The 26,430-nt window shown below is 39.7% G+C and overlaps 1 protein-coding gene across 1 annotated transcript in view; it reads right to left on the bottom strand.

Moving 5' to 3' along the window:
- SAMD7 (sterile alpha motif domain containing 7) overlaps window positions 1-26,430 on the bottom strand; it is a 42,150-nt gene that overhangs the window by 5,290 nt on the left and 10,430 nt on the right. Inside the window, exons 4-7 of the mRNA XM_063441036.1 lie at window positions 18,723-18,835; window positions 17,978-18,056; window positions 7,777-8,447; window positions 6,695-6,813 (exon numbers count right to left, since the gene is read on the bottom strand). Coding sequence (XP_063297106.1) covers window positions 6,695-6,813; window positions 7,777-8,447; window positions 17,978-18,056; window positions 18,723-18,835 — 982 coding nt within the window. The remainder of the gene's footprint in view (window positions 1-6,694; window positions 6,814-7,776; window positions 8,448-17,977; window positions 18,057-18,722; window positions 18,836-26,430) is intronic.

Here is a 26,430-nt window from a genome sequence, read left to right as displayed (position 1 = left end):
GGATTATTGAAACGCGTACCGCACCTAACTCACCGGCTCACATACCTCGCTGAGACGACCACATGCTACTGGACCGGACTGGAGGATTATTCAAGTCCCCAACATCTCTCCTCATCACCGACAAGTGCCTGCACTCTCTGCAACCATACACTGAAGCAACCGCCTACTTCTGGAAGCTAAGTATCTTACAGTCTCTGAGATAAGAGCTAACAATGCTAAAGCTTTATTTCAACTTACTAAAGTCTGCTATCAAGTTGTCCAGCAAGCCTGCTACAGCTTTCCTCAAATCAAGTATTATTCAAGTTCAGCTGTACCTGTCTTGCTACAGATAGTCTTTATTTTCAACTTACTAAAGTCTGCTATCAAGTTGTCCAGCAAGCCTGCTACAGCTTTCCTCAAATCAAGTATTATTCAAGTTCAGCTGTACCTGTCTTGCTACAGATAGTCTTTATTTTCAACATACTAAAGTCTGCTATCAAGTTGTCCAGCAAGCCTGCTACAGCATCCCTCAAAACAAGTACTATTTAAGTTCTGCTGCACCTGTCTTGCTACTGATAATTCCAATGTATACAATCTCTTATAATTTGAACTGTTAACAAGAATAACGGACTCTAATGAATTCTGAACCTTGTCATTGCTAACTGAAGCAAACCGTTTATTATTTAAAGAAACAGTACCTGTAATTCTGGAACTGAAGTCTCAGTTCCATCTAAGTGTCTTAATAAAATATCAAAGTCCTAAGAAATCTGCAGTTGTGTTCCACATCATTTACTGTGAACGTGACAGAATAATCCAGCCTTTGTAATGGAACCAGCAGATTTCGATTCTAAAGTATTGTTGCTGAATCAACGAGTCGATTCACTTAACCAAGGTGTGCAAGACCTGCAGGTTACAAATGAAAGAATTCTCACTTATGTCAGAGACTTACAAACACATACTCCTCATACTGTTCTGCACTCAACTAGCGATCCTGCTGTATGTAACCCTGAAAAATTCTATGGTGATCGTTCCAAATATAGGGAGTTTTTTAATTCCTGCAAATTATTGATTGCTTTAAAACCTAGATCTTATCCCACAGAAAGATCTAAGGTTTTTTCAGTTATCTCATTTCTGAGAGGTGAACCTATGTCCTGGGCCCATTCCTTTTTGGACAATGATGACCCCATCTTAGATTCACTGGAGGAATTCTTTAAAGCCATGTCTCTTCTCTATGAAGATCCATACAAACAAAATACTGCTGAATTAACAATTAGAACCTTGCTGCAACATAGACCCGTTGAAGATTATATCGCTGAATTTAAAAGATGGGCAGTAGAAACGCAATGGAATGACATCGCATTGCGCAACCAGTTTCGAATCGGCTTATCTGAAGCTGTAAAGGATGAACTATCCAGAATAGAACTCCCTACTACTTTGAACGCTCTGATTCATCTATCAATCAGCATTGACAGAAGGCTTAGAGAAAGAAAGGCCGAAAAGGCTCTCTCAACTTCAATTGGGAAAAAATCATTTCATCCTCCAAAGCCTTCTGACAACTCATCCTTACCAACCGAACCTATGGAAATAAGGGTAATAAGAAGCCCCCTCACTCCTGAAGAGAAAAATCGACGACGTATATTAAACCTCTGCATGTATTGTGCCTCTCAAGTTCATTTGGTCTCTGATTGCCCCTTATTGAAACGGATAAAGGGCAGTAGGCAGACTCATGCCTCTTCCATCCTAAGTGCACTCCCCTCTACAGCAAATACTCAAATGTCCCCTATCATTCTCATATTACAGTGGGACAATGAAAGAATTATGACCAAGGCTGTCATCGATTCCGGTGCAAATGGAGTGTTCATCGACTCAGCCTTTGTAACAAAGAATAAAATTCCTTGTCTTCGTAAAAAAACTTCTGTTCCTGTTAGAGTGATTGACGGGTCCCTCATCTCATCGGGACCAATACTTCATGAAACCATCCCTCTAAAAGTAACCACCAATCATACTCATACTGAATTTCTTACATTTAATGTTCTTCCATCACCACTTTATCCAGTTATAATAGGGATCAATTGGTTAAGAAACCACAACCCTCAAATTTCTTGGTCCCCTTTTTCTCTCACCTTTAACTCCGACTATTGTAAGAAAACATGCTTACAACATATTCCAAGCTTTCAGACTACTAAAGAACCAGCTATACCCTCTTGTTATTCGGACACCGAACTGGAACCTCCTCCTCATACAGTCGTTGGGACTCTATCTTCCCTTCTCGACGACATAAAAGGACTCAGTAAAGATACTCTTAATCTTCCTACATCAGTTAAACTATCAAAGAAAGACGGTCTCTACTATTTCAAGGACCGAATTTACGTACCTCCTGCTTTCAGAAATCAAGTGCTCAATTTTATTCAGGATTCTACCCTGGCAGATCATCCAGGTATAAAAAAGACCCTTGAATTGTCCAAGAGATATTATTGGTGGCCTCATCAAGACAAAACCGTTGAATCATATGTTAAAACTTGTTCAATCTGCCAAAGATCCAAACATGGACATCAGCACCTAAGTAGTCAATTATTGAACCTACCGATTCTCGGAAAACCTTGGCAATCCATTTCTATGCACTTCTTGGTGGATCTTCCCCCTTCTCAACAGCATACCACCATTCTAGTGGTAGTGGACCGCTTCACGAAAATGTCCCATTTTTTCCCTTTAACCCCTTAAGGACCAAACTTCTGGAATAAAATGGAATCATGACATGTCACACACGTCATGTGTCCTTAAGGGGTTAAAGAAGTTACCCTCATCCTCTGAACTTTCAAAATTATTTCTTGACAATATTGTAAAACTTCATGGACTGCCTGACGAAATCATTTCAGACCGAGGGACTCAGTTTACCTCCAAATTCTGGAACGCATTATGTGCTTCTCTCCATATCCAACGTAAACTGTCATCCGCATATCTTCCCCAAACTGATGGACAGACTGAAAGAGTCAACCAATGCTTAGAGCAATATCTACGATGTTATTGTTCTCACTTACAAGATGATTGGATAACCTGGTTGCCCATGGCAGAATTCGTATACAACAACTCCTATCATACTAATAGCAAAATGACTCAATTTTTCTCCAACTATGGATTTCATCCCTCCTTGTGTCCTGCTCAGACAAGTCTTTCGTCTAACTCCTCCGTTTCGAATCAAATCTCTCACATGTCATCTTTATTCAAATTTTTACATGAACTTTTGGAATTTGCATCATCCTCTCAAAGAAAAAAATTTGATATTAAAGAAAGATCTTCCCCCGATTATGGGATTGGGGATCTTGTCTGGCTTTCCTCAAAGGACATTTTCATAAATTGGCCATCTAAGAAGTTAAGTTCCCTTTTTCATGGTCCATTTCCAATTAAGTCAATAATCAACTGTAATGTTGTTGAATTGAAGCTTCCATCTACTTTGAAAATTCATCCCGTTTTCCATGTATCCTTACTTAAAACTCATCATCCTCATCCTTTCCATGGAGCTGTAACTACTTCTCCTGATCCTGTTCTAGTCCAAGGTATAGAAGAATACGAGATTCACAAAATTCTGAATTCAAGGATTCATCGTGGCTCTTTACAATACCTCGTTAGATGGAAGGGATATGGAATTGATGAAGATACTTGGGAAAACTCCTCTGGGATCCATGCTGACAAATTGATTTCCGCTTTTCACAGACGCTACCCTTCTAAACCATGTTGAGATAGCACCCTGAGGTTGCTCATTAAGGTGGGGGTACTGTCAGGCCTTAAGCCTCCCGATGTCTCCTTATGCTTCCGGGTTTGACGGAGTTTAGGCACACCCCCATTGAAGCGGTCTGCTATTTAATGCGACCGCACCAGCTGATAGACGCTGGATTATTGAAACGCGTACCGCACCTGACTCACCGGCTCACATACCTCGCTGAGACGACCACATGCTACTGAACCGGACTGGAGGATTATTCAAGTCCCCAACATCTCTCCTCATCACCGACAAGTGCCTGCACTCTCTGCAACCATACACTGAAGCAACCGCCTCAGAGGAGAGCTGGGGACACAATCCCTCTACTTCTGGAAGCTAAGTATCTTACAGTCTCTGAGATAAGAGCTAACAATGCTAAAGCTTTATTTCAACTTACTAAAGTCTGCTATCAAGTTGTCCAGCAAGCCTGCTACAGCTTTCCTCAAATCAAGTATTATTCAAGTTCAGCTGTACCTGTCTTGCTACAGATAGTCTTTATTTTCAACTTACTAAAGTCTGCTATCAAGTTGTCCAGCAAGCCTGCTACAGCTTTCCTCAAATCAAGTATTATTCAAGTTCAGCTGTACCTGTCTTGCTACAGATAGTCTTTATTTTCAACTTACTAAAGTCTGCTATCAAGTTGTCCAGCAAGCCTGCTACAGCTTTCCTCAAATCAAGTATTATTCAAGTTCAGCTGTACCTGTCTTGCTACAGATAGTCTTTATTTTCAACATACTAAAGTCTGCTATCAAGTTGTCCAGCAAGCCTGCTACAGCATCCCTCAAAACAAGTACTATTTAAGTTCTGCTGCACCTGTCTTGCTACTGATAATTCCAATGTATACAATCTCTTATAATTTGAACTGTTAACAAGAATAACGGACTCTAATGAATTCTGAACCTTGTCATTGCTAACTGAAGCAAACCGTTTATTATTTAAAGTAACAGTACCTGTAATTCTGGAACTGAAGTCTCAGTTCCATCTAAGTGTCTTAATAAAATATCAAAGTCCTAAGAAATCTGCAGTTGTGTTCCACATCATTTACTGTGAACGTGACAGCCACTGTCTATATGAAGATTCACATTGGCAGAGTATCTGGTGATGTATTTTATTTAAAAAAAAAAAATTTTCTTTCTTTTTTTCCCCCTTCAAATTAAAAGGGGGAAAAAACGTACACTGTTCTTCATGCCACATAACTGCTATGCAATGTTTAATGATGTGAAGGTACCTGCTGTTGTGGCAGTGCATTTCCGCTTGTCTAATCTATCTACGAATAAAATAAAGAATAAAAAAAAAAAAGTTGGCTCAGTTACGTGCATTTATAATTTTAACTGCTAGGAAACAGTGTAAAATAAACAAAAAATACTGGAAAAAATCTCACTGTCCTTTATATGGCAAGATGTCATAAATCAGCTAATGTTTCAAATCAAAATGGAGGTAAATATTACTAGGGTTCAAGGTCACAAGTCTAAGTCTTTTTTAATTTTGGAGGAACGGTCACAAAAATTAGGTTTACATGATAAAACTTGGCCTTGCATTGTTGATAACAGAATCCTGCTAACAATTTGGCCTCCACCTGTACCTTTGTACGCCCATGGTCTCTCCTTTCGGCATTGGATGAATCTGTTTTATAAACATGAAACTCCCAGGTATTTGAATAATTTATTTTTTCTTTTTTTTCTTTGATGTTTGTAATGTTTATTTAAATGTATATGTCTATTGTCCTAAAGTCAATAATGATGAGAAACTCTTGTGATGTAGTAAATACCTAATAATAATGTAAAAGCTTATCAAGACTGCTGTATTAGTCTATATGTTATTATAAATGAAAATCAATAAAATACTTGAAACAAAAAAAAATGTTGGCTCAGGCTTTTTATGAACGTCTCTTTCAAGTGCAGTAAGTTAAGCATGTGTGTGTATTTTCTGACGACTCTGAAAATGGCATTGGTAAATATAAAAATGTTGTCATTACAAGTAAGTTTATTGAAAAATGTTTATTTGGTGGAATTAGATGATAAGCACCTTAAATCACTGTACAGGGAATGGGGGCTCTATTAAACACCCACATTTGGTGGGCTAGGATAAGTGTTAACTTATTACGTTATTCTACTGCTGTTTCAGGCATCCTATAGTCATGGAGTTAAAAGAACATTCACCACCATAACCACTATTGAACGCTGTAGTGGTTGTTGTACCAGAAGTGCCCTAGCTACCCCCAATGTAAGTAGTATAACGGTTTGCTAATGATTTGACTTGTTGTCCTGGGTCTGCCGGGGGCAGATCTCTGCCTCTTTCCTACCAGTCTACAAGGCGGAAGTTCCTGCGAGAAGCTTCTGTTAGCTCTCCAGAGCTAAGCCTGTTAGTGACCAATTGTTCCCTCCTGCTAATAAGGAGTCCTGGAGAATCCCTGTTCATTTTATTTAGTAAAGTAACCAGCTGCCCTGCATATCTGAATACTTAGTTTGGGGAATTGTTCAGGAGTTAATTCCCAAGTAGTTCTAAAGGTAGTCAGTCCCTGCATGAGGCTAATTCACGCTAGTTGGCCCCAATTTTGGTCCTATTCAAATATAATCAAAATTGGTTTCTTCTATTGACATGAAAGTAAATATAGTAAATATCAGCCAAAATGAATCTTCTGAATTGCCATGAATTATTCTTTCAATAGATAAACATCTGACAGATGATTGATAGAGTACAGACTGCAGTTCACAGTTAGAGCCCAGGAAGACTTGCAGACATATCAAGTAAAGTTGCAGATACATTTGGTACACTGTTAGACTGTAAAACAGCAAATGGCGTTCTCTGATCACAGCCAGAGTTGCTGGCTACTGAAATCATGCAGTGTGATTCTGTACACAGTATGAATACAAAGTGGATGACTTCTATACAAACGTACTTATTGCTGATTCAGAACTGATATGTAGCTGAAACCAACAAATTCATGAAGAGCAGTACCTGTGCGTAATTTGAACAGCCTGGCAGGTTACTTATAAAATTATATACATCTTGAGAGGTCCATTTACAGATATCCTGAAGTGCTGGTATATCTTCTCTGTTGAAAAATATACTGTGTTCTTTTTTTAGGAAAATAAACAGAAATAATAATATCATTAGCAATAATAGTTAACCATACATTTATTTTTGTTTACAACAGTAATATATATTTATATATAAAGCACTCTGAGCACCACAAGGTTTATAGCTTACTATAATGGATCTAATTTAAGGAATCTTTGTGTGAATTTGCCACATTATTTGTCAAACCATTTAAACTAAAGGCACCCAAAGCTCGCCCCTCCTTATCACCGACTGCCTTTGGATAATAATGATAAACTATGAGTTCTGTTCTTAGTCACCCTCAGTGCTCACATAATATCATTGCTAGGCTGGACTATGTTGAACAAACAACACAGTAAAAATAAAGCAAGTATATTTGCAGCAGCAGCAGGAGGACAGGGAGTTTGGGTCCTGGGAGAGGCCAGTTTTTGTCAAACCATTTAAAAATTGTTTGAGAAAAATAATAATTTTTAAAAAAAAACACTAAGCTGTAGTGGTTATGGAGCTTAAAGTGAGCATTGTCCCCATCACTACTTCATCCCTGTATAATAATTTCTCTCTATACTTGTTTTTTTTTTTACCCAGCTATGTGGAATATTTGGTACTATAAATAAAATTGCTAACACAAATACTATCCTGTCTCTGTTGTGATAACCCTCCTGATTAAAAATCCTACTGTCCGATTATTACATTTTTAATTTACTGAATTAATTCTTTTAGATTTTTCTTGTGGTGCTGTGCTGTGGTGAAAGTCATCATCGATAGACCTAATGTATCGGATATAAGTTAAAGCTCAGTTGGAACAATTTACTGTACAAGGATACATGAATAAAAAAAAAATATATATATATATATATACATACATACATACATAATTACATATGCACACAAAGAAATCTCAAAGTGGCCTACAACATCTTGTCTAAATCAACATCTCATTATAAAATATAGGGAATGCTGTGTACCTCACCAGGACATACCTGAAATTATTGGGGAGTTAATAGACACTGGAAAACTGTATGGTGTTGCTGATAGATGAACTGGAGGCTGGTAGATGTATCTGTCTTCAAATGCTGTACTTGTATTACCTAACTCCTTGTCGTTCCCATTGCAGCTACTGTTCCTCTCTCTGGTCATGTTGTTATTGCTATTATGTTTATCTTGGTTTTCATGAAGTTCCATAGAGTTTTTGTCCATCGTAGAATCTACAGCTACTTTGCTTTGGTCGATTTTGCCAAATATCTCGGTATCTTCCTCTTTCTTGTCATCTTTGTCATCCTCGGTAGTCACAGGTGGCGACTGGAGCTTGTTATCGGCCTGACTTTTGGAGACACATATAGTGCTATCTGCAGTCTTTTGGTTAGTGGCTCTTCTAGCAGGTCTGCGGACTCTTTCTCTATGGAGGTGGTTTATGTTCGGATATGGGCTTGAGGGTTTCAACATTGTATTGCCATGTATACTTTCCAAGGCGTTGCGGTAGACAAGTACATCTGAGTGTAGATGACCGTCTGGAATCATTTGTCTCCCTCTGAAGGCTACAGGATTTGCAATTCCGTGGTAGAGAAATGGTGACTCAATTTCCACAAATCCCTTCCTGTGCGCTTTGTCAATTTCTCGTGGTTGATAAATGGCATTCATTTCCATTTCCATTCTGACAATTCAAATAAACATAACTTGTCAAGTCAACTTTAGAATTTTTTTTTTGATTAAGTAACTTCAAATGGTGCTTAAAGGGACACTATAGTCACTCGAACCACTACAACTTAACCCCTTAACACCGCAGCCAAATGTACAAGTTGTGAACGAAACAAAATGTAAACAAAACCTGGCATTTGCGCTATATGTCTGTCCAACCGTAATTCACCTCTTTCATATTAAATGCACCCCCCCTTATTATATATCATTTTATTCAGGGGAAACAGGGCTTTCATTTAATATCAAATATTTAGCTATGAAACATAATTTAATATGAAAAACATGGGAGAAAATAAGATTTTTTTTATTTTTTTAGTTCTACATGACATTTTAACTGTCAATGTCATAATACTGTTTGCTTTAACTGCAATAAAATACACATATTTGTATTCAGCAAAGTCTCACGTGTAAAACAGTACCCCCTATGTACAGGTTTTATGGTGTTTTGGGAAGTTACAGGGTCAAATATAGCGTGTTACATTTGAAATTGAAATTTGTCAGATTGGTTACGTTGCCTTTGAGACTGTATAGTAGCCCAGGAAATAAATTTACACCCATAATGGCATGCCATTTGCAATAGTAGACGACCCAAGGTATTGCAAATGGGGTATGTCCAGTCTTTTTTAGTAGCCATTTGGTCACAAACACTGGCCAAAGTTAGCGTTAGTATTTGTTTGTGTGTGAAAAATGCAAAAAACGCCAATTTTGGCCAGTGTTTATGACTAAGTGGCTACTAAAAAAGACTGGACATACCCCATTTGCAATACCTTGGGTTGTCTACTATTGCAAATAGTATGTCATCATAGGGGTAATCTTCATTCTTGGGCTACCATAGGGTCATAAAGGCAACGTAAGCAATCTGGCGAATTTTTATGTGAAAAAAATGAAACACAAGCCTTATATTTGACGCTGTAATTTTTTAAAACACCATAAAACCTGTACATGAGGGGTACTGTTGTACTCGGGAGACTTCGCTGAACACAAATATTTGTGTTTCAAAACAGTAAAAAGTATTGCAGCAGTAATATCATCCGTGTAAGTGCTGTTTGTGCGTGAAAAATGCAAAAAACGTCACTTTTACTGGCGATATCATCGTTGTAATACATTTTACTGTTTTGAAACACTAATATTTGTGTTCAGCGAAGTCTCCCGAGTAAAACAGTACCCCCCATGTACAGGTTTTATGGTGTCTTGGAAAGTTATAGGGTTAAATATAGTGCTAGCAAATTAAATTCCTTATACTTTCGGCATGGGTTGTCACGCAGGTCCCGCTAATTGTAATTAATTAGGATACCTAATTATGTAAAATTATTACATAAATATATGTGTAGAATTAATATATGTATATATATACACTGTGTGCAGAATTATTAGGCAAATGAGTATTTTGACCACATCATCCTCTTTATGCATGTTGTCTTAGTCCAAGCTGTATAGGCTCGAAAGCCTACTACCAATTAAGCATATTAGGTGATGTGCATCTCTGTAATGAGAAGGGGTGTGGTCTAATGACATCAACACCCTATATCAGGTGTGCATAATTATTAGGCAACTTCCTTTCCTTTGGCAAAATGGGTCAAAAGAAGGACTTGACAGGCTCAGAAAAGTCAAAAATAGTGAGATATCTTGCAGAGGGATGCAGCACTCTTAAAATTGCAAAGCTTCTGAAGTGTGATCATCGAACAATCAAGCGTTTCATTCAAAATAGTCAACAGGGTCGCAAGAAGCGTGTGGAGAAACCAAGGCGCAAAATAACTGCCCATGAACTGAGAAAAGTCAAGCGTGCAGCTGCCAAGATGCCACTTGCCACCAGTTTGGCCATATTTCAGAGCTGCAACATCACTGGAGTGCCCGAAAGCACAAGGTGTGCAATACTCAGAGACATGACCAAGGTAAGAAAGGCTGAAAGACGACCACCACTGAACAAGACACACAAGCTGAAACGTCAAGACTGGGCCAAGAAATATCTCAAGACTGATTTTTCTAAGGTTTTATGGACTGATGAAATGAGAGTGAGTCTTGATGGGCCAGATGGATGGATTGGTAAAGGGCAGAGAGCTCCAGTCCGACTCAGACGCCAGCAAGGTGGAGGTGGAGTACTGGTTTGGGCTGGAATCATCAAAGATGAGCTTGTGGGGCCTTTTCAGGTTGAGGATGGAGTCAAGCTCAACTCCCAGTTTCTGGAAGACACCTTCTTCAAGCAGTGGTACAGGAAGAAGTCTGCATCCTTCAAGAAAAACATGATTTTCATGCAGGACAATGCTCCATCACACGCGTCCAAGTACTCCACAGCGTGGCTGGCAAGAAAGGGTATAAAAGAAGAAAATCTAATGACATGGCCTCCTTGTTCACCTGATCTGAACCCCATTGAGAACCTGTGGTCCATCATCAAATGTGAGATTTACAAGGAGGGAAAACAGTACACCTCTCTGAACAGTGTCTGGGAGGCTGTGGTTGCTGCTGCACGCAATGTTGATGGTGAACAGATCAAAACACTGACAGAATCCATGGATGGCAGGCTTTTGAGTGTCCTTGCAAAGAAAGGTGGCTATATTGGTCACTGATTTGTTTTTGTTATGTTTTTGAATGTCAGAAATGTATATTTGTGAATGTTGAGATGTTATATTGGTTTCACTGGTAAAAATAAATAATTGAAATGGGTATATATTTTTTTTTTGTTAAGTTGCCTAATAATTATGCTCAGTAGTAGTCACCTGCACACACAGATATCCCCCTAAAATAGCTATAACTAAAAACAAACTAAAAACTACTTCCAAAAATATTCAGCTTTGATATTAATGAGTTTTTTGGGTTCATTGAGAACATGGTTGTTGTTCAATAATAAAATGAATCCTCAAAAATACAACTTGCCTAATAATTCTGCACTCCCTGTACATATGTGTATATATACGTATTTATAAATATTTTTATTTATATATAGATATATATAGTGATATATACGTATATATTTATGTATATAGATATATATATTATTTCGTTCTACGTGTATTTTGATATAAATATATATATATTAATATCACAATACAGTTAGAACGAAATAAAACACATCTATATATTTTTTAATATTTTATTTTTAATTATTTTTTTTATTTAATTTTTTTACGTATTTACATATTTATTTTTTTTATATTATTTATAAATATATATATAACAATAATTATATATATATTTAATCAGTATCAGTCTACGTGTAATTTGATATTAATATATATATATATATAATTATATATATATTAATATTAAAATACACCTAGACGGTGTATGTGTATGTGTGTATATGTGTGTATATATACTTAGATCATATATATATAATATATATATATGATCTAAGTATATATATATATTTTTTTTTTACACTTTTAACTTTATTTTATTTTATTTTCAGCCAGCAGGGGGACCAACTGTCATTACAGTTGGTCCCCCTGCTGGCAATGCCTGAGCCAGCTATCCTGGCCATGTGATTGTGAGGTCCTCGCAAGGACCTCACTCTCACATGACCGGGAGGGACCGGAGGAGGCAGATCTGCCGCGGGGGGGCTCCCTGGGAGTACCCCCAACCGCGATCGCCGGCGTGGGACCACCGGCGACCGGGTAAGTTAAAAAAAAACGGCGGGCGTATATTTACGTCCTGCGGCGTTTAGAGCCGCTTTTAAAAGGACGTAAATATACGTCCGCCGGACTTAAGGGGTTAATGTAGTGGTTCTGATGTCTACAGCCTGTTCCTGCAGGCATTTTACGGCAAACACTGCCTTTTCAGAAAATGGCAGTGTTTACTATGCTGCCTAGGTACAACTCTAGTGGCAATCACTTAGACAGCCACTAGTAGTGCATTTTAGTCCAATTCTGCACAATGTACAGAACTGGCATTCAGCGTCTCCACGTACTGAACATTCCCCTTAGATGTACTGATTCACTGCATCTCTATGAAGAGATGCTGACTGATGCAGCGCTGCATTTTGCCACGCATGCACAATAGCCTCCCAGTGCTTTTGTATGGGAAAACCGTTGGATTGGCTGATGTCATCATATTTGATGATCTCAACCATGGAGGTGGAGCAAAGCGGGGCCCGTCGCAGCGAGATCGGCGTGACATGGGAGAAAAGGTAACAGTTTAAACACAGAGGGGCCACCTAAATAATCTATTTTGACACTATAGTGTCAGGAATATATAGTGTTCCTGACGCTATAGTGTTCCTTTAAAATAAACATGGTGTACATGTAGCATTAGAACTGTACTTTATGCTCATAGCAAGAAAGGAAGAACACATTGTTTCTCTCATACCAGTGAGACCATTTTTAACCCATTACTGTTACAGATTGCCTCCTGCAGATTTATATATCTCAAGGTGAGGATTTATCTATGGTTGGTGCTTAGCTGTAAATATGAGTTATTTATTCCAGACTGCAATAAATTCCACACATTTACAGGGATATTTAAGAAAGTCTGTTTCAAATTTAAGGCCAGAATAACTGCAATGAAAGCATAGTTGACTTAGAGATTTTTTTTCCAATTTGGCTATTTTGACCTTAAATTTGAATTCACTTTGAATTTTCACTTTAGCAAATAACCATGTTGGAAAAATAATCATAGGGAATTAATTATGTGTCTATATGAAGTCATGAGTGTAATGATAGCGATGCCCTTTCAGACAACAAATGGCTGTATTTTAAGTTCATTGTGTTTCTAACATCAACCATGTCATGCAAAAAAAGAAAACCAAAACAAAATGCATGTCTTTTCTGTTTGCATCTAACATAATCCAACTAATGCTAATGCAATATAGACTATCATCAACCCTGTTACGGTACACCCCGGTATAAGAGGGGTTAATACCGTTGAGGACGTTCTCTTTCCGAATGAAGAAGCAGCTAACAGCAGTTCCAATTAGTCGAACAGGAACCATACGAAATCCTTCACGAACCAAACAGCCAAACGAGAAATCATACGAATCCCATACCCCCAAGTACGAGGGGGGAGACCAAGCTCCGTATTGAGGGTTAAGCAGAGATCTGGTTCACTGAGGGTCACCTGCCCGGTATTCATGCAGGTCTCCCACCTGGTGGACACTCCCCTAGGGGACCAGATGGAAGACTGGGACAACATGGATACAACAGCCAATCACAGTGGCACAAGCACAAACACTCCCCCTTGGCGTAGATAAACCCTCCTCTCTATCCCGGAGATAATTGGGAAGTAATCCAATTATCTCCATGGATAGAAGCTAAACTCTATTTTGCACCTGAACATAAAAATACAACAAAATCAATAACTTTAAATTACATGAACAGATCCTATGCATACAGTTCAATCGCCATAGAGCCAAAGTCTTTCACATTGTCTTTCGGTAAACAAATGGGCTCCATGGGATGGCTATCTGGGGTGCATCTATTCGTGCCAGAAAGCACCGAATGGACCGACGTTAGTGTGCTGGATGGCAGAGAAGGGAGGTCGGCGGCTTCAGCGGTGTTCGTGCAAAATAGTGTCCGTTTTTAGTTCCATAAGTTGGGCGCCGAACACCGCTGACCGTTCGGGACTTTAAAATGGCCGGAGCCACGTGGGAGTTACACGAACAGCGACCTCCCAACGTTCACCATTTAAGCTGGGAGGTCAATTAATGGCATACTCCAGTTCCCAGGTGGTCGGTCATTCAGCAATCCACTAGGCAGCCTGTGAAACAAGTGAACGGAGGGTACGGACAGGCAATTAACCGAAAGATAGACAAAGGCAACGGAATAGAAGCATAGTTCCAAGAGAGAGGGGTCTGTCACAATGCCATTTGGACATTCGGATGCTTACGAATGTCTGAAGTGCCAAGGTTCCGAAGTGACTAATTTCTGTAGTTAGGAAGTTCGGTAGTTCGGAAGTGCCGAAGCTCCGAAGTGCCGCAAAGACTCGCATTTCTTAAAAGTGGCAAAACAAGACAGAGGGAGGGAAAATTACGTGAATGATGACAGGAATCTTGACCAATAAGCTAATTCCTTTTGTGCAATGTAATGCTTGCTTGCCCAATCCAGTCTCACTATTCCCTGTGAATGAAATGAGCACATTTTTGTGATTGATGTTAGAGGACAGCCAATTAATGGTGATTTTGTCACTGACACTTGTCACTGACACCTGGCCAATGAAGGCACACAGAGTCATTGAGGTGGGATAATATATTGTGGCGAAAGTTACCTCGCCACTGTTTTTTGGAGGGGCCTGTTTGCCAACCTCCTACCCTGTGACTATTGCCCCTGCAATGGACCTGGCTCAAATACTTTAAACAGGTTCATGTGAGTTATGCACTTTTGTACACCAGACGGAGAGACAGACAATAGCCCTGATTCCCTGGAACTGATTTGGGCATAGGGCCATGTGCACGGTCGGTCAAAAATAAGACTTCCAGGAAATTCCTGAACCCCTGAACTGATCTGGATGATTTTTGGATATTTATGATGGGGGGTTTATGTATTTTTGGGGTACTTCTGGGGTGTTTTTAAAAAGTATGTTTTTTCCTGTGCTTGGAGATAATTGGATTAGAATTAGTACAGTTACTGACTCAATTATCTCACAGGCAGAGGGGAGGGATTGTATGTTTGTTATGGGAGTGTTTTACATTTATTTACTGTTCTGATTGGTTTGTAAGCTTTGTGTCCCTGTCCCCAACAAGGTCCATGTGGGCGTAAACCTTGCTTGGGGACTTGCATAAAAGGCCAGTGTGGCACCATTAAAATTTAGTTCCTGCCTACCCTCAACATAGAGTCTCATCTCATGTGTGGGGGAAACTGCTGTATCTACCCTGGGGATTGCTATATCACTATACTCCTCTGGGATTATAATCACTAGCTATTTTAAGAGCTGTTCCTGCTACACTCTCTGGAGTAGGAGAAGTTCACCCACTAGAAGCTGAATCCTGGTCTTGGGTCCAGGGTGGGTGGAGGACGGAGAGTTCCCAGCCAAGCTGTAACGCTGGACATGGGGACTACAGTGCTGATGGTGTTGGGTGGAGTGCTTGGAGCCCTCGGTGAGCACTAGGAGCATCGACTGACGGAGGCACCCGGTCAGGGTGCCAGGCGGTCGGTCACATATATAAATCAGGCTGTCAGGGTGTTGGCTTGCATGCATGTGACCAGACTAGTTGTGATAGCACAATAGACTGAGAGAGATAAATTACATTACATTTATTGTACTTTACTTGTTGCAAACTTGGGGAGCCACAATGCTTTTAAGTGTGTGTTTCAGGGAGAGAGCGAGAGAGTGAATTTTGCCTTCTTTTTCTTCTGCATTTTGTTTCTTTTTTTTTTTTAAGGGGGTGAGAGAGTGTGTGGCTGTGCAAGCCAGGTAGTCTGATTTCCAGGGTGTCTCTCTGTTGCACTGTGACTTTACTGCAGTGATTAATTTTGTGTACCAGCCATCACTTGCTCTCACTGTGCTCTCTCTCTCACACACACTCTCACTTGCTTATTCACACACAAATTGCTTTCTCTGTTCTCTCACACTCTGCTCACTCTCCGCTCCTAAACTCTCCACAAAAATTGTGTCTTTGTGTTGCATGCTGGTAGTGCTCCCTGATTGGCTGCACTCTCTGTGCCGTGAAAATATTATTTTGTAAATTGTATATTTACTAAACTAACACTACTAATTATTTACTAAACCCAGACCACTTATTTAAAATTAAGTGGTCTGGGTGCTTCTGTGGTACACTATGCAATGTAAAACATTGCTGTTTAAGTTCAAAATGAACGACATTCCAAACTGCCGAATGCCTGAAACGGACTAACTGCCGAATGCCCAAAATGAATGTCCGAATGCCACATGCCCGAATACCGAATGCCGAATGTCTGAACCGAATGCCAATCAGCAATTCCGAAGTGCCAAACCGAACCAAATATCATTGGTCTGAATTAACGAAGCAGACACATTTTTGACTTACCTGAATTTCCGAACCGAACCAAATTTTTTGCCTATGCACATCCCTAGTATCAGTTTTTTTTAATCTGCATGTGTGCTGGTGGGTTTATATGTCTGTATATGTATATCTGTGCATGTGTGTGCAGCAGTGTTTGTGTATATGTGCATGCATCTCATCATTCAAAAACCAACACTACAATCACACCCCTAGATTCACTCACATATACTCCATACAAAAACATGTTCACACTATAGGGGTATAGTGTGTGTGTGCGTGTGTGCATAGGGGGTGTAGTTATAGCAGATATAAAGTGTGTCTGAGTGCAGGGACAGTAGTGTGTGTATAATTGGTTAGATAGAGGCTTAAATAATTAATTAGTTAATGTAGTTAACTAGTTTGGAGGGAAGGGGGCCTGCTGATCCAGTGGGCGGGCTTTTTGGTCCGACAATATCAGAGGTCACGAGAATAGAGATGAAGCCTGCCTGGCTCACTTACCCAGTAACCTAATCTGCTCTCTGGCCCATGAAGGGACAGATCTCACATTGGGCCAGTGCCACCCTGCATGGGCCAGCAGGGGAGATCTTTTGATCTCCCTTGTCAGCTTTGGCCCATGGCCATCGCAGCCCACTTGCTGGGTTTGCCCAATGACAAGTTCAGTCCTGGAAATAATTTAAAATGCCATACAGTAAAAAGAACAATTAAAACTATATATATTCTATTTTGAAATGTAACAAGATCACCTAGCTAATTCAATAAATAACAAAAACTGTGAAACAATGGCCATAGATTTTTATAAGTGTTTGTCTTTGGAAAAGGAAACGCGTTCAGTGTTTCTCTCTGACTTTTTATTTTTAGCTTTTCTCCCCCTCTTCTATCCGGTGCAAAGACTGTTTTCTGTTTTTTTTTGTGTTTGTCTCTGCTTCTATTTTGGTAGGATCATGCCATGCATGCACTATTTCTAATAAATCGGCAGAGCATGGAATGCTTTGTTTTATTTGCTCTGAGTCTTCACAGAGCGATGTATGGTTAACATTTATCACTTCATAGAATTTTAGAACTATAACCATTACATTGAACCATTGAGTTGTAGTGGTTATGGTTCTAAGAGTACCCCGTTTTTACAGTTTATCAGTAACTTTAAAGCGGAACTTTAATTTCCCAGGATTTGTAATGTTATGCCTACTAATTCCTAAATTTAATCAAATAAATATTTGTGAGGTCCAAAAACTAAAAGTCAATGTATTCTATTCTTTTTTTCCTCTTTATTAGAAATATATGCCCTTGCTTTGCCGTGTCTGAACTGGATTATGATAATTTTCTACATCGTCAATAAAATAAAAAAATAAAAAAACAGCATTGTTGAAAAAAACAAAAGAAAACGTTAACGGACATTTTTGAGAAGTAAAAATGATTACTCTTTCAGAATAATATTTAATTTATTCATAAAATAATTGTTATATATTGTGATATGTGTTTTAAAAATGCAATAAATGTAATGGATTTAATGAAATAAAAACTTAACATGTTAGAGTATCCTCACCTGACGGAATACAAAAAGAATGTCTGCTGCTTACCGGGTCACATTTTGTTTCTGTAAGAGTTCCTGCCTCCTTGCCACAAAATCTAATGGTTCTGTCTGTAAGAAACTGTACCCTGAAATAGGTACAATAATGGTTAATGTGCACAGTAATCCATACAATAAAAAGTATAAAAAAGCTGGTGTGCTTAAAAAAAATACATTTATAAAAATAAACATTAGTGTAACCTTTCCAAAAACTACCAAAATAACACTATCGATGTCCGCATTTGAGCCCTGCTCTATATTTAGTTATTTAACATGAAAAAGTGCTTTATATAGATTAACAAATTATACAATAATTGATAATAACATGTTGATACAATAATTGAGTTGTAATGTAATTAGGTAAAACAACTAAGTCAACATTACATTACATTAAACTTTGGTATATATGTGTGTTTCACAAAAAGTAACATTGTAGCCCCTTAAATGTTCGTAGTAGAGTAACTGGATTGGATACAATGGGGTTTGGTAAAAACTTGGATGGATCCTAGATTATCTCTCATTTCATGATATGGATTCCTTATAGCTACCAATTTTAGATGATTCCTTTTGCCTGCTAGTCTCGGGAACACTGCATGATCTATAAAGCGTGGGCATCAATAGTTTTTATATGTACCAATGACAAGAAGGCCTCAAAGCATATATACACTAGTTTTACATAAAATGTAATTTAATATAACAATAGCAGGATAATAAATAAACTGATCTGTTTAACATTACTGTATTGTCTGCGTTACCTTGGCCTGAAAATGCTCTGTTTGCTAGAAGACCCGCGTGTGTTGGAAGTGAAGCCATATGAACTTGTCTCGAGTCATTAGGGATAATAAGATCAGTTGATGGCAGCAAATCTCTAACCAAACAGTACAAAAACAGTGTTTATTTAATAAAGAACTAGCTGAGGGCTTTTATGTTGTTTACAGAATGTGAATGGAACAAAGAATAAAAAGTGTATGTATATTAAACAAACTTTACAGGACTTTCATTCTGCAATTTTCAACTTGCACGGCTCTATTTCCTGCATTTTTTATTTTATTTGCAAATATGTCACATTATTTTTTCATAAAAGTTATTAAAAATGTTGGCTTTGTTCTATTAGTCATGTGACTTAATAACGTACCACTGATAAGGCTGTCCACTCAATTACCTTGTGATACATCAATATATCTTGCAAAGACTATTATCTCTCTTATCCTACAGAGAAAATTATTTCAGCCTCCACCAACCATGCAATATTCTTCACCAACCATGCCATATTCTTCACCAACCATGCAATATCACTTTTCTTGCATCTTTTTGGCAGGTGGTTATGTGGCATTTTATTATGTTTTTTTCTTTCTTAATGGTAAGGTTCATGTTCTCAAAGGATATTGAATGACAAATTTCATGATTCTCAAAGGGTGTATTACTGTGTCTAATCATACTGTTTTTCTTTCTGTATTTCATTTGGAAATACATTAATTCATACAAACATTAATTTGATGGTTTATCCTTAGAACTAATCTATAATTTTGTTGATGACCCACACACCCGACACAAGTGGTAATTGATAATGCTGACTGGCACTCAATACGATGCTGGGAGTTGGGTGGCAGAGACGGGAACAGTGCAAAGTCAGATGAACAGAATCAGCAACTCGAGTATCTCATACAGGGAGTATGCTAGTCGTAGAGTCTGGAACAGGCTGCGGCAAGAACTCGAATCGAACAGACACTTGCTATAGAGTCTCTTTCCAGATGTTTGAATGTCCCTAAGATCCATCATGCTGTTATATCTCATTACCCAGGATCCCACATGCCCCATTGGTTATTATCTCACCTCCAGTCCTATAGTACCCTGATCACATTCCTTGTATTGAGTACCCAACCACTCCACTCCCAGCTGCCACTTTAGAAATGATGAATATAAAGCATCAATTTAAGAATCACCTCTGGAAGAGATTTAAGTTGTGCATTTAGTATGTTTATAATCCCTCTATATGGGGGCACTTTGTAATCAATAGTGGGTTTAAATGTGGTATGTTATGGATACATAGTATAACTAAATCCTCATATATGTTTGCTTAAGATAGGTGACTCTAGTTGTCCTGGTAAACTTGAAACTCTCTTTGAAACCAGATGATCCTTTCTCAATGATCTCACTTGCTTAATTCTAAATTCCTTGTGATCTCACCTGGTTTAATGCTCAGTTCTCCATAAGGTCTCCTGCTGAGGTGTTAGAAAACATCTCACCAATCTCAAAGCCCCACTAACTCCTCTCGCGGACTGCATTGCTATGGTCACATTATCTTCATAGGTTTTAAAAGGTCCGTGCAATGTCAACAAACCTCCCCTTCCAATGTATCTAATATTCATAGATATGATACATACATAATGTCCTTTTTATTTTATTTTTCTCAAAATATGTTCCTATTGGTTCTTGATCGGCCACATCTATGAAACAATTTGGTTGAATTAGTCATTTCATGGATGCTGCACCTGCAGTCTTTCAAATGAAAACATACAGAGAACTAGCACTGTTTACATTTTGCCATATGCATGCCTCTAGTGGCTTTGGACTAAAATAGATTCAATAATTGTATCTATTTTTCATGCGTGTGTCAGCATACTTTGCACGCAGTAGCTGGATGCTGGCTGTACAACACTGGATTCAATACTTCCCATACCAATGCTTAATATTAGAATCAATGCTTCTCATATCTGTGCTTCATATTCTCCTACAGAAGCACTGAGCTGGCAAATTACAGCTATTACGGCTAACACATGTGTGGTAGGTAAACAATCTTCAACAAGTGAGTAATCTGCCTTGGCCCTATAAATACAGGTAAGTTTCAAGGTGATTTTTACACTTTTTAAATTAGAATTTTTTTTAAGTGTGGCCATTAATCTAACATTATAAAGGAACTCAGTGGACTTGCTCAATCTGGCACCTGCTGGAGATTCGGGGAGGAGGAGGGCAGTCTGCTCCATATTTGGTGGCATTGTAAGGGAGGAAGGTTTATGAGGTCTTCAACACGTAGGGAAGACGTTCAGATGTTTAAAAACACGCATAAGGGAACATATATACAACATCAGAAGAAAATACAAAAAAACAGTGTGTTTAAGCATTTTGCTGAGGGACATGGTGGTGATCCCAGTGGACTTAATTTTATAGGTATTGAGTCAAGTGGGAAATGAGGTGGATATTCAATATGGAAACCCTACAACCCTATGGCCTTAATGTGGATTTTAAAATGAACTATTTTATGTAATTTTAATTATTGTTTTCTTATTTCTGACAATATAGGTCTATTTGATCTTTAATTTTTATCTTTAATTTTAAGATATTAATAAAATGTATTTATGTATTTAATAACTTTCTTATGGTATTTTTTAATTATAATTGATTATTTATATATTTTCCCAATATGGGTTATTTTTCTCTGCTTTAAGATACAGTTGTAAGAAAAAGTATGTGAACCCTTTGGAATGATATGGATTTCTGCACAAATTGGTCATAAAATGTGATCTGATCATCATCTAAGTCACAACAATAGACAATCACAGTCTGCTTAAACTAATAACACACAAAGAATGAAATGTTGCCATGTTTTTATTGAACACACCATATAAACATTCACAGTGCAGGTGGAAACAGTATGTGAACCCTTAGAATTAATAACTAGTTGAACCTCCTTTGGCAGCAATAACTTCAACCAAACGTTTCCTGTAGTCATAGGCGTGCGCACGGGATGTGCCGGGTGTGCCTGGGCACACTCTAATCCCTGCGGCACGCGCTATGTATTGAGACCGGCAGGGGAGATCTCAGGATCTCCCCTGCCGGCTCATGCAGAGCCGGCGCTATCCGAGTGCCGGCTCTGCTCTCAGCCTCCCCTCACCGGCTCACAGGCAGGGAGGGAGGCAGGAGAGGACCCGGGGAGCTATTGCCAGCAGCTCCGCCGGGTTCCTCTCGCGAGATATGAGCGTTGCCGCGGCAACGCTCAGATCACGCGTGAGTGAACTCTAGCCCTGCGGGGCTAGAGTTCACTCTCCACTGGACCACCAGGGATGGATGGCAGCCGCAGGATCCCCCTCCCAGGCATAAGGAAAGAAGGGAGGGGGGATAACTGATCTGCCCCCACCTCCACTGGACCACCAGGGAAAGCAGCAAGGAAAGATCCCCCCTCCCTACATAAAGTAAGAAGGGAGGGGGGATATTAAGTAATGTACCGGCACCTCCACCCCCCACAATCACCCACACACACACATACACAGCACCAACACACATACAGCACCCACACACATACACAGCACCCACAGACATACACAGCACCCACACACATACAGCACCCACACACATACACAGCACCCACAGACATACACAGCACCCATAGACATACACAGCACACACACACATACACAGCACCCACAGACATACACAGCACCCACAGACATACACAGCACCCACACACATACACAGCACCTACACACATACATACACAGCACCTACACACATACAGCACCTACACACACACAGCACCCACACACATACAGCACCCACACACATACAGCACACACACACATACAGCACCCACAGACATACACAGCACATACACACATACAGCACCCACAGACATACACAGCACCCTCACACATACACATCACCCACACAGCACCAACACACATACACAGCACCCACAGACATACACAGCACCCACAGACATACACAGCACCCACAGACATACACAGCACCAACACGCATACAGCACCCACACACATACAGCACCCACAGACATACACAGCACCCACAGACATACACAGCACCCTCACACATACACATCACCCACACAGCACCAACACACATACACAGCACCCACAGACATACACAGCACCCACAGACATACACAGCACCCACAGTCATACACAGCACCAACACACATACAGCACCCACACACATACAGCACCCACAGACATACACAGCACCCACAGACATACACAGCACCCATAGACATACACAGCACACACACACATACACAGCACCCACAGACATACACAGCACCCACAGACATACACAGCACCCACAGACATACACAGCACCCACACACATACACAGCACCTACACACATACATACACAGCACCTACACACATACAGCACCTACACACATACAGCACCCACACACATACAGCACCCACACACATACAGCACACACACACATACAGCACCCACAGACATACACAGCACATACACACATACAGCACCCACAGACATACACAGCACCCACACACATACACATCACCCACACAGCACCAACACACATACACAGCACCAACACACATACAGCACCCACACACACATACAGCACCCACACACACAGCACCCTCACAAACACACAGCACTCTCACACACATTACACAAACAGCACTCTCACACTCACACAGCACACTAACAGTACCCTCACAAACACAAACAGGACCCTAACAAACACACACAGCACACTACCAGTACCCTCACACACAAACATCACCCTCACACACAGTACATTTACAGCACCCTCACAAGTGCACGCACACACACAAACAGCACCCTGACACACAGTACATTCACAGCACCCTCACAAGCACGCACACACAAACACCCACATAGTACACTACCAGCACCCTCACACACACATCACACTAACAGCACCCTCACACAGCACACACACACAGCTTTGTGTCTGTGTGTGTATATATGTGTATATATATATATATATATACTTATACACACATATATATATATATATACATATATATATATATATACGCCGCGTGTGCTTGTGCTTTAGGGTGCACACCCTAATGCAATAGGCTGCGCACGCCTATGCCTGTAGTTGCAGATCAGACGTGTACAACGGTCAGGAGTAATTCTTGACCATTCCTCTTTACAGAACTGTTTCAGTTCAGCAATATTCTTGGGATGTCTGGTGTGAATCGCTTTCTTGAGGTCATGCTACAGCATCTCAATCGGGTTGAGGTCAGGACTCTGACTGGGCCACTTCAGAAGGCATATTTTCTTCTGTTTAAGCCATTCTGTTGTTGATTTACTTCTATGCTTTGGGCCATTGTCCTGTTGCAACACCCATCTTCTGTTGAGCTTCAGCTGGTAGACAGATGGCCTTAAGTTCTCCTGCAAAATGCCTTGATAAACTTGGGGATTCATTTTTCCTTCGATGGTAGCAATCCGTCCAGGCCCTGACGCAGCAAAGCAGCCCCAAACCATGATGCCCCCACCACCATACTTCACAGTTGGGGATGAGGTTTTGATATTGGTGTGCTGTGCCTCTTTTTCGCCACACATAGTGTTGTGTGTTTCTTCCAAACAACTCAACTTTGGTTTCATCTGTCCACAGAATATTTTGCCAGTACTGCTGTGGAACATCCAGGTGCTCTTGTGCAAACTGTAAACGTGCAGCAATGTTTTGTTTGGACAGCAGTGGCTTCCTCTGTGGTATCCTCCCATGAAATCCATTATTGTTTAGTGTTTTACCTATTGTAGATTTGCTAACAGGGATGTTAGCATTTGCCAGTGACTTTTGTAAGTCTTTAGCTGACACTCTAGGATTCTTCTTCACCTCATTGAGCAGTCTGCGCTGTGCTCTTGCAGTCATCTTTACAGGGCGGCCATTCCTAGGGAGAGTAGCAGCAGTGCTGAACTTTCTCCATTCATAGACAATTTGTCTTACCGTGGACTGATGAACAGCAAGGCTTTTGGAGATACTTTTATAACCTTTTCCAGCTTTCTGCAAGTCAACAATTCTTAATCGTAGGTCTTCTGAGAGCTCTTTTGTGCGAGGCATCATTCACATCAGGCAATGCTTCTTGTGAAAAGCAAACCCAGAACTGGTGTGTGTTTTTTTATAGGGCAGGGCAGCTGTAACCAACACCTCCAATCTCATCTCATTGATTGGACTCCAGTTGGCTGACATCTCACTCCAATTAGCTCTTGGAGATGTCATTAGTCTAGGGGTTCACATACTTTTTCCACCTGCACTGTGAATGTTTACATGGTGTGTTCAATAAAAACATGGCAACATTTCATTCTTTGTGTGTTATTAGTTTAAGCAAACTGTGATTGTCTATGGTTGTCTATGGCCCAAAGCATAGAAGTAAATCAACAACAGAATGGCTTAAACAGAAGAAAATATGCCTTCTGAAGTGGCCCAGTCCTGACCTCAACCCGATTGAGATGCTGTAGCATGACCTCAAGAAAGCGATTCACACCAGACATCCCAAGAATATTGCTGAACTGAAACAGTTCTGTAAAGAGGAATGGTCAAGAATTACTCCTGACCGTTGTGCACGTCTGATCTGCAACTACAGGAAACGTTTGGTTGAAGTTATTGCTGCCAAAGGAGGTTCAACCAGTTATTAATTCCAAGGGTTCACATACTGTTTCCACCTGCACTGTGAATGTTTAAATGGTGTGTTCAATAAAAACATGGCAACATTTCATTCTTTGTGTGTTATTAGTTTAAGCAGACTGTGATCGTCTATTGTTGTGACTTAGATGATGATCAGATCACATTTTATGACCAATTTGTGCAGAAATCCATATCATTCCAAAGGGTTCACATACTTTTTCTTGCAACTGTATATATGTATATTTATATATCCAAGATATTTCCTTATGTATATGCATGAAAATCAATTTTACTAGGTAAATTATGTTTTTAATTGATTGATTCTCTCTCTAAATGTGTTTTTTATTTAAATATCTTTATTCAAGTTGATTATGTGCATATAAAAAGACTCCGAAGTTATGGTGGATTGAGCCCAAATTCATCAGGAATTTTTGGCTCTTGTGTATAACACATGAACCCCCTTTTTTCCCCCTGCTTTGATCCCTAAATTACTATTATGCTGGACTACCAAAGACCTGATGTACAGTGGCTGTGCACGGAGTACGTGCAAGCAAATATCAAGTCACTTACATCGAGACATGTAGATAATCAAAGGGGAAGAGCATAATAGATGCTTATGGACAGTAGACGTCATAACATCATCAATGTGCGCCTGGAACAAGCGCACGCCCAACTTCATAATTGTGCATCATGGAAGATCCCCATAGACACTTCACAAACAAAAGACATCTTGATATCATCAATATGCACCTGAAACAAGCGCACGTTTGACGTCATATTTGCACAACCAGGAAGAGGACAGCTGTAGATGACGAAAGGCGCCAAATTGATTTAAAAGTCAAGGGATGGAAGATGGAAGCACACAGACACTTTTGAAAAAGGCTTATTGCCGAAACGTGTAAAGTGAGGTGGACTTTTATATTGTATATTTCTTTTATCAAGATTTTGTTTTTTTTAAGTGGATAAATTGTTAGCCCTGCATCCATCTGGTATCCTGGAGTTTTGTTAGCTTACAAGGAACACCAAGACAGGAGGGGGACCGGGTACTGCACTTTAACCATCTCTAAAG

The sequence above is a fragment of the Pelobates fuscus genome, chromosome 2 (assembly GCF_036172605.1).
Source record: "Pelobates fuscus isolate aPelFus1 chromosome 2, aPelFus1.pri, whole genome shotgun sequence".
NCBI classification, from domain to species: Eukaryota; Metazoa; Chordata; class Amphibia; order Anura; family Pelobatidae; genus Pelobates; species Pelobates fuscus.
The sequence above is the reverse complement of the archived record's forward strand: the minus strand, read 5'-3'. Positions and strand labels throughout refer to the sequence as shown.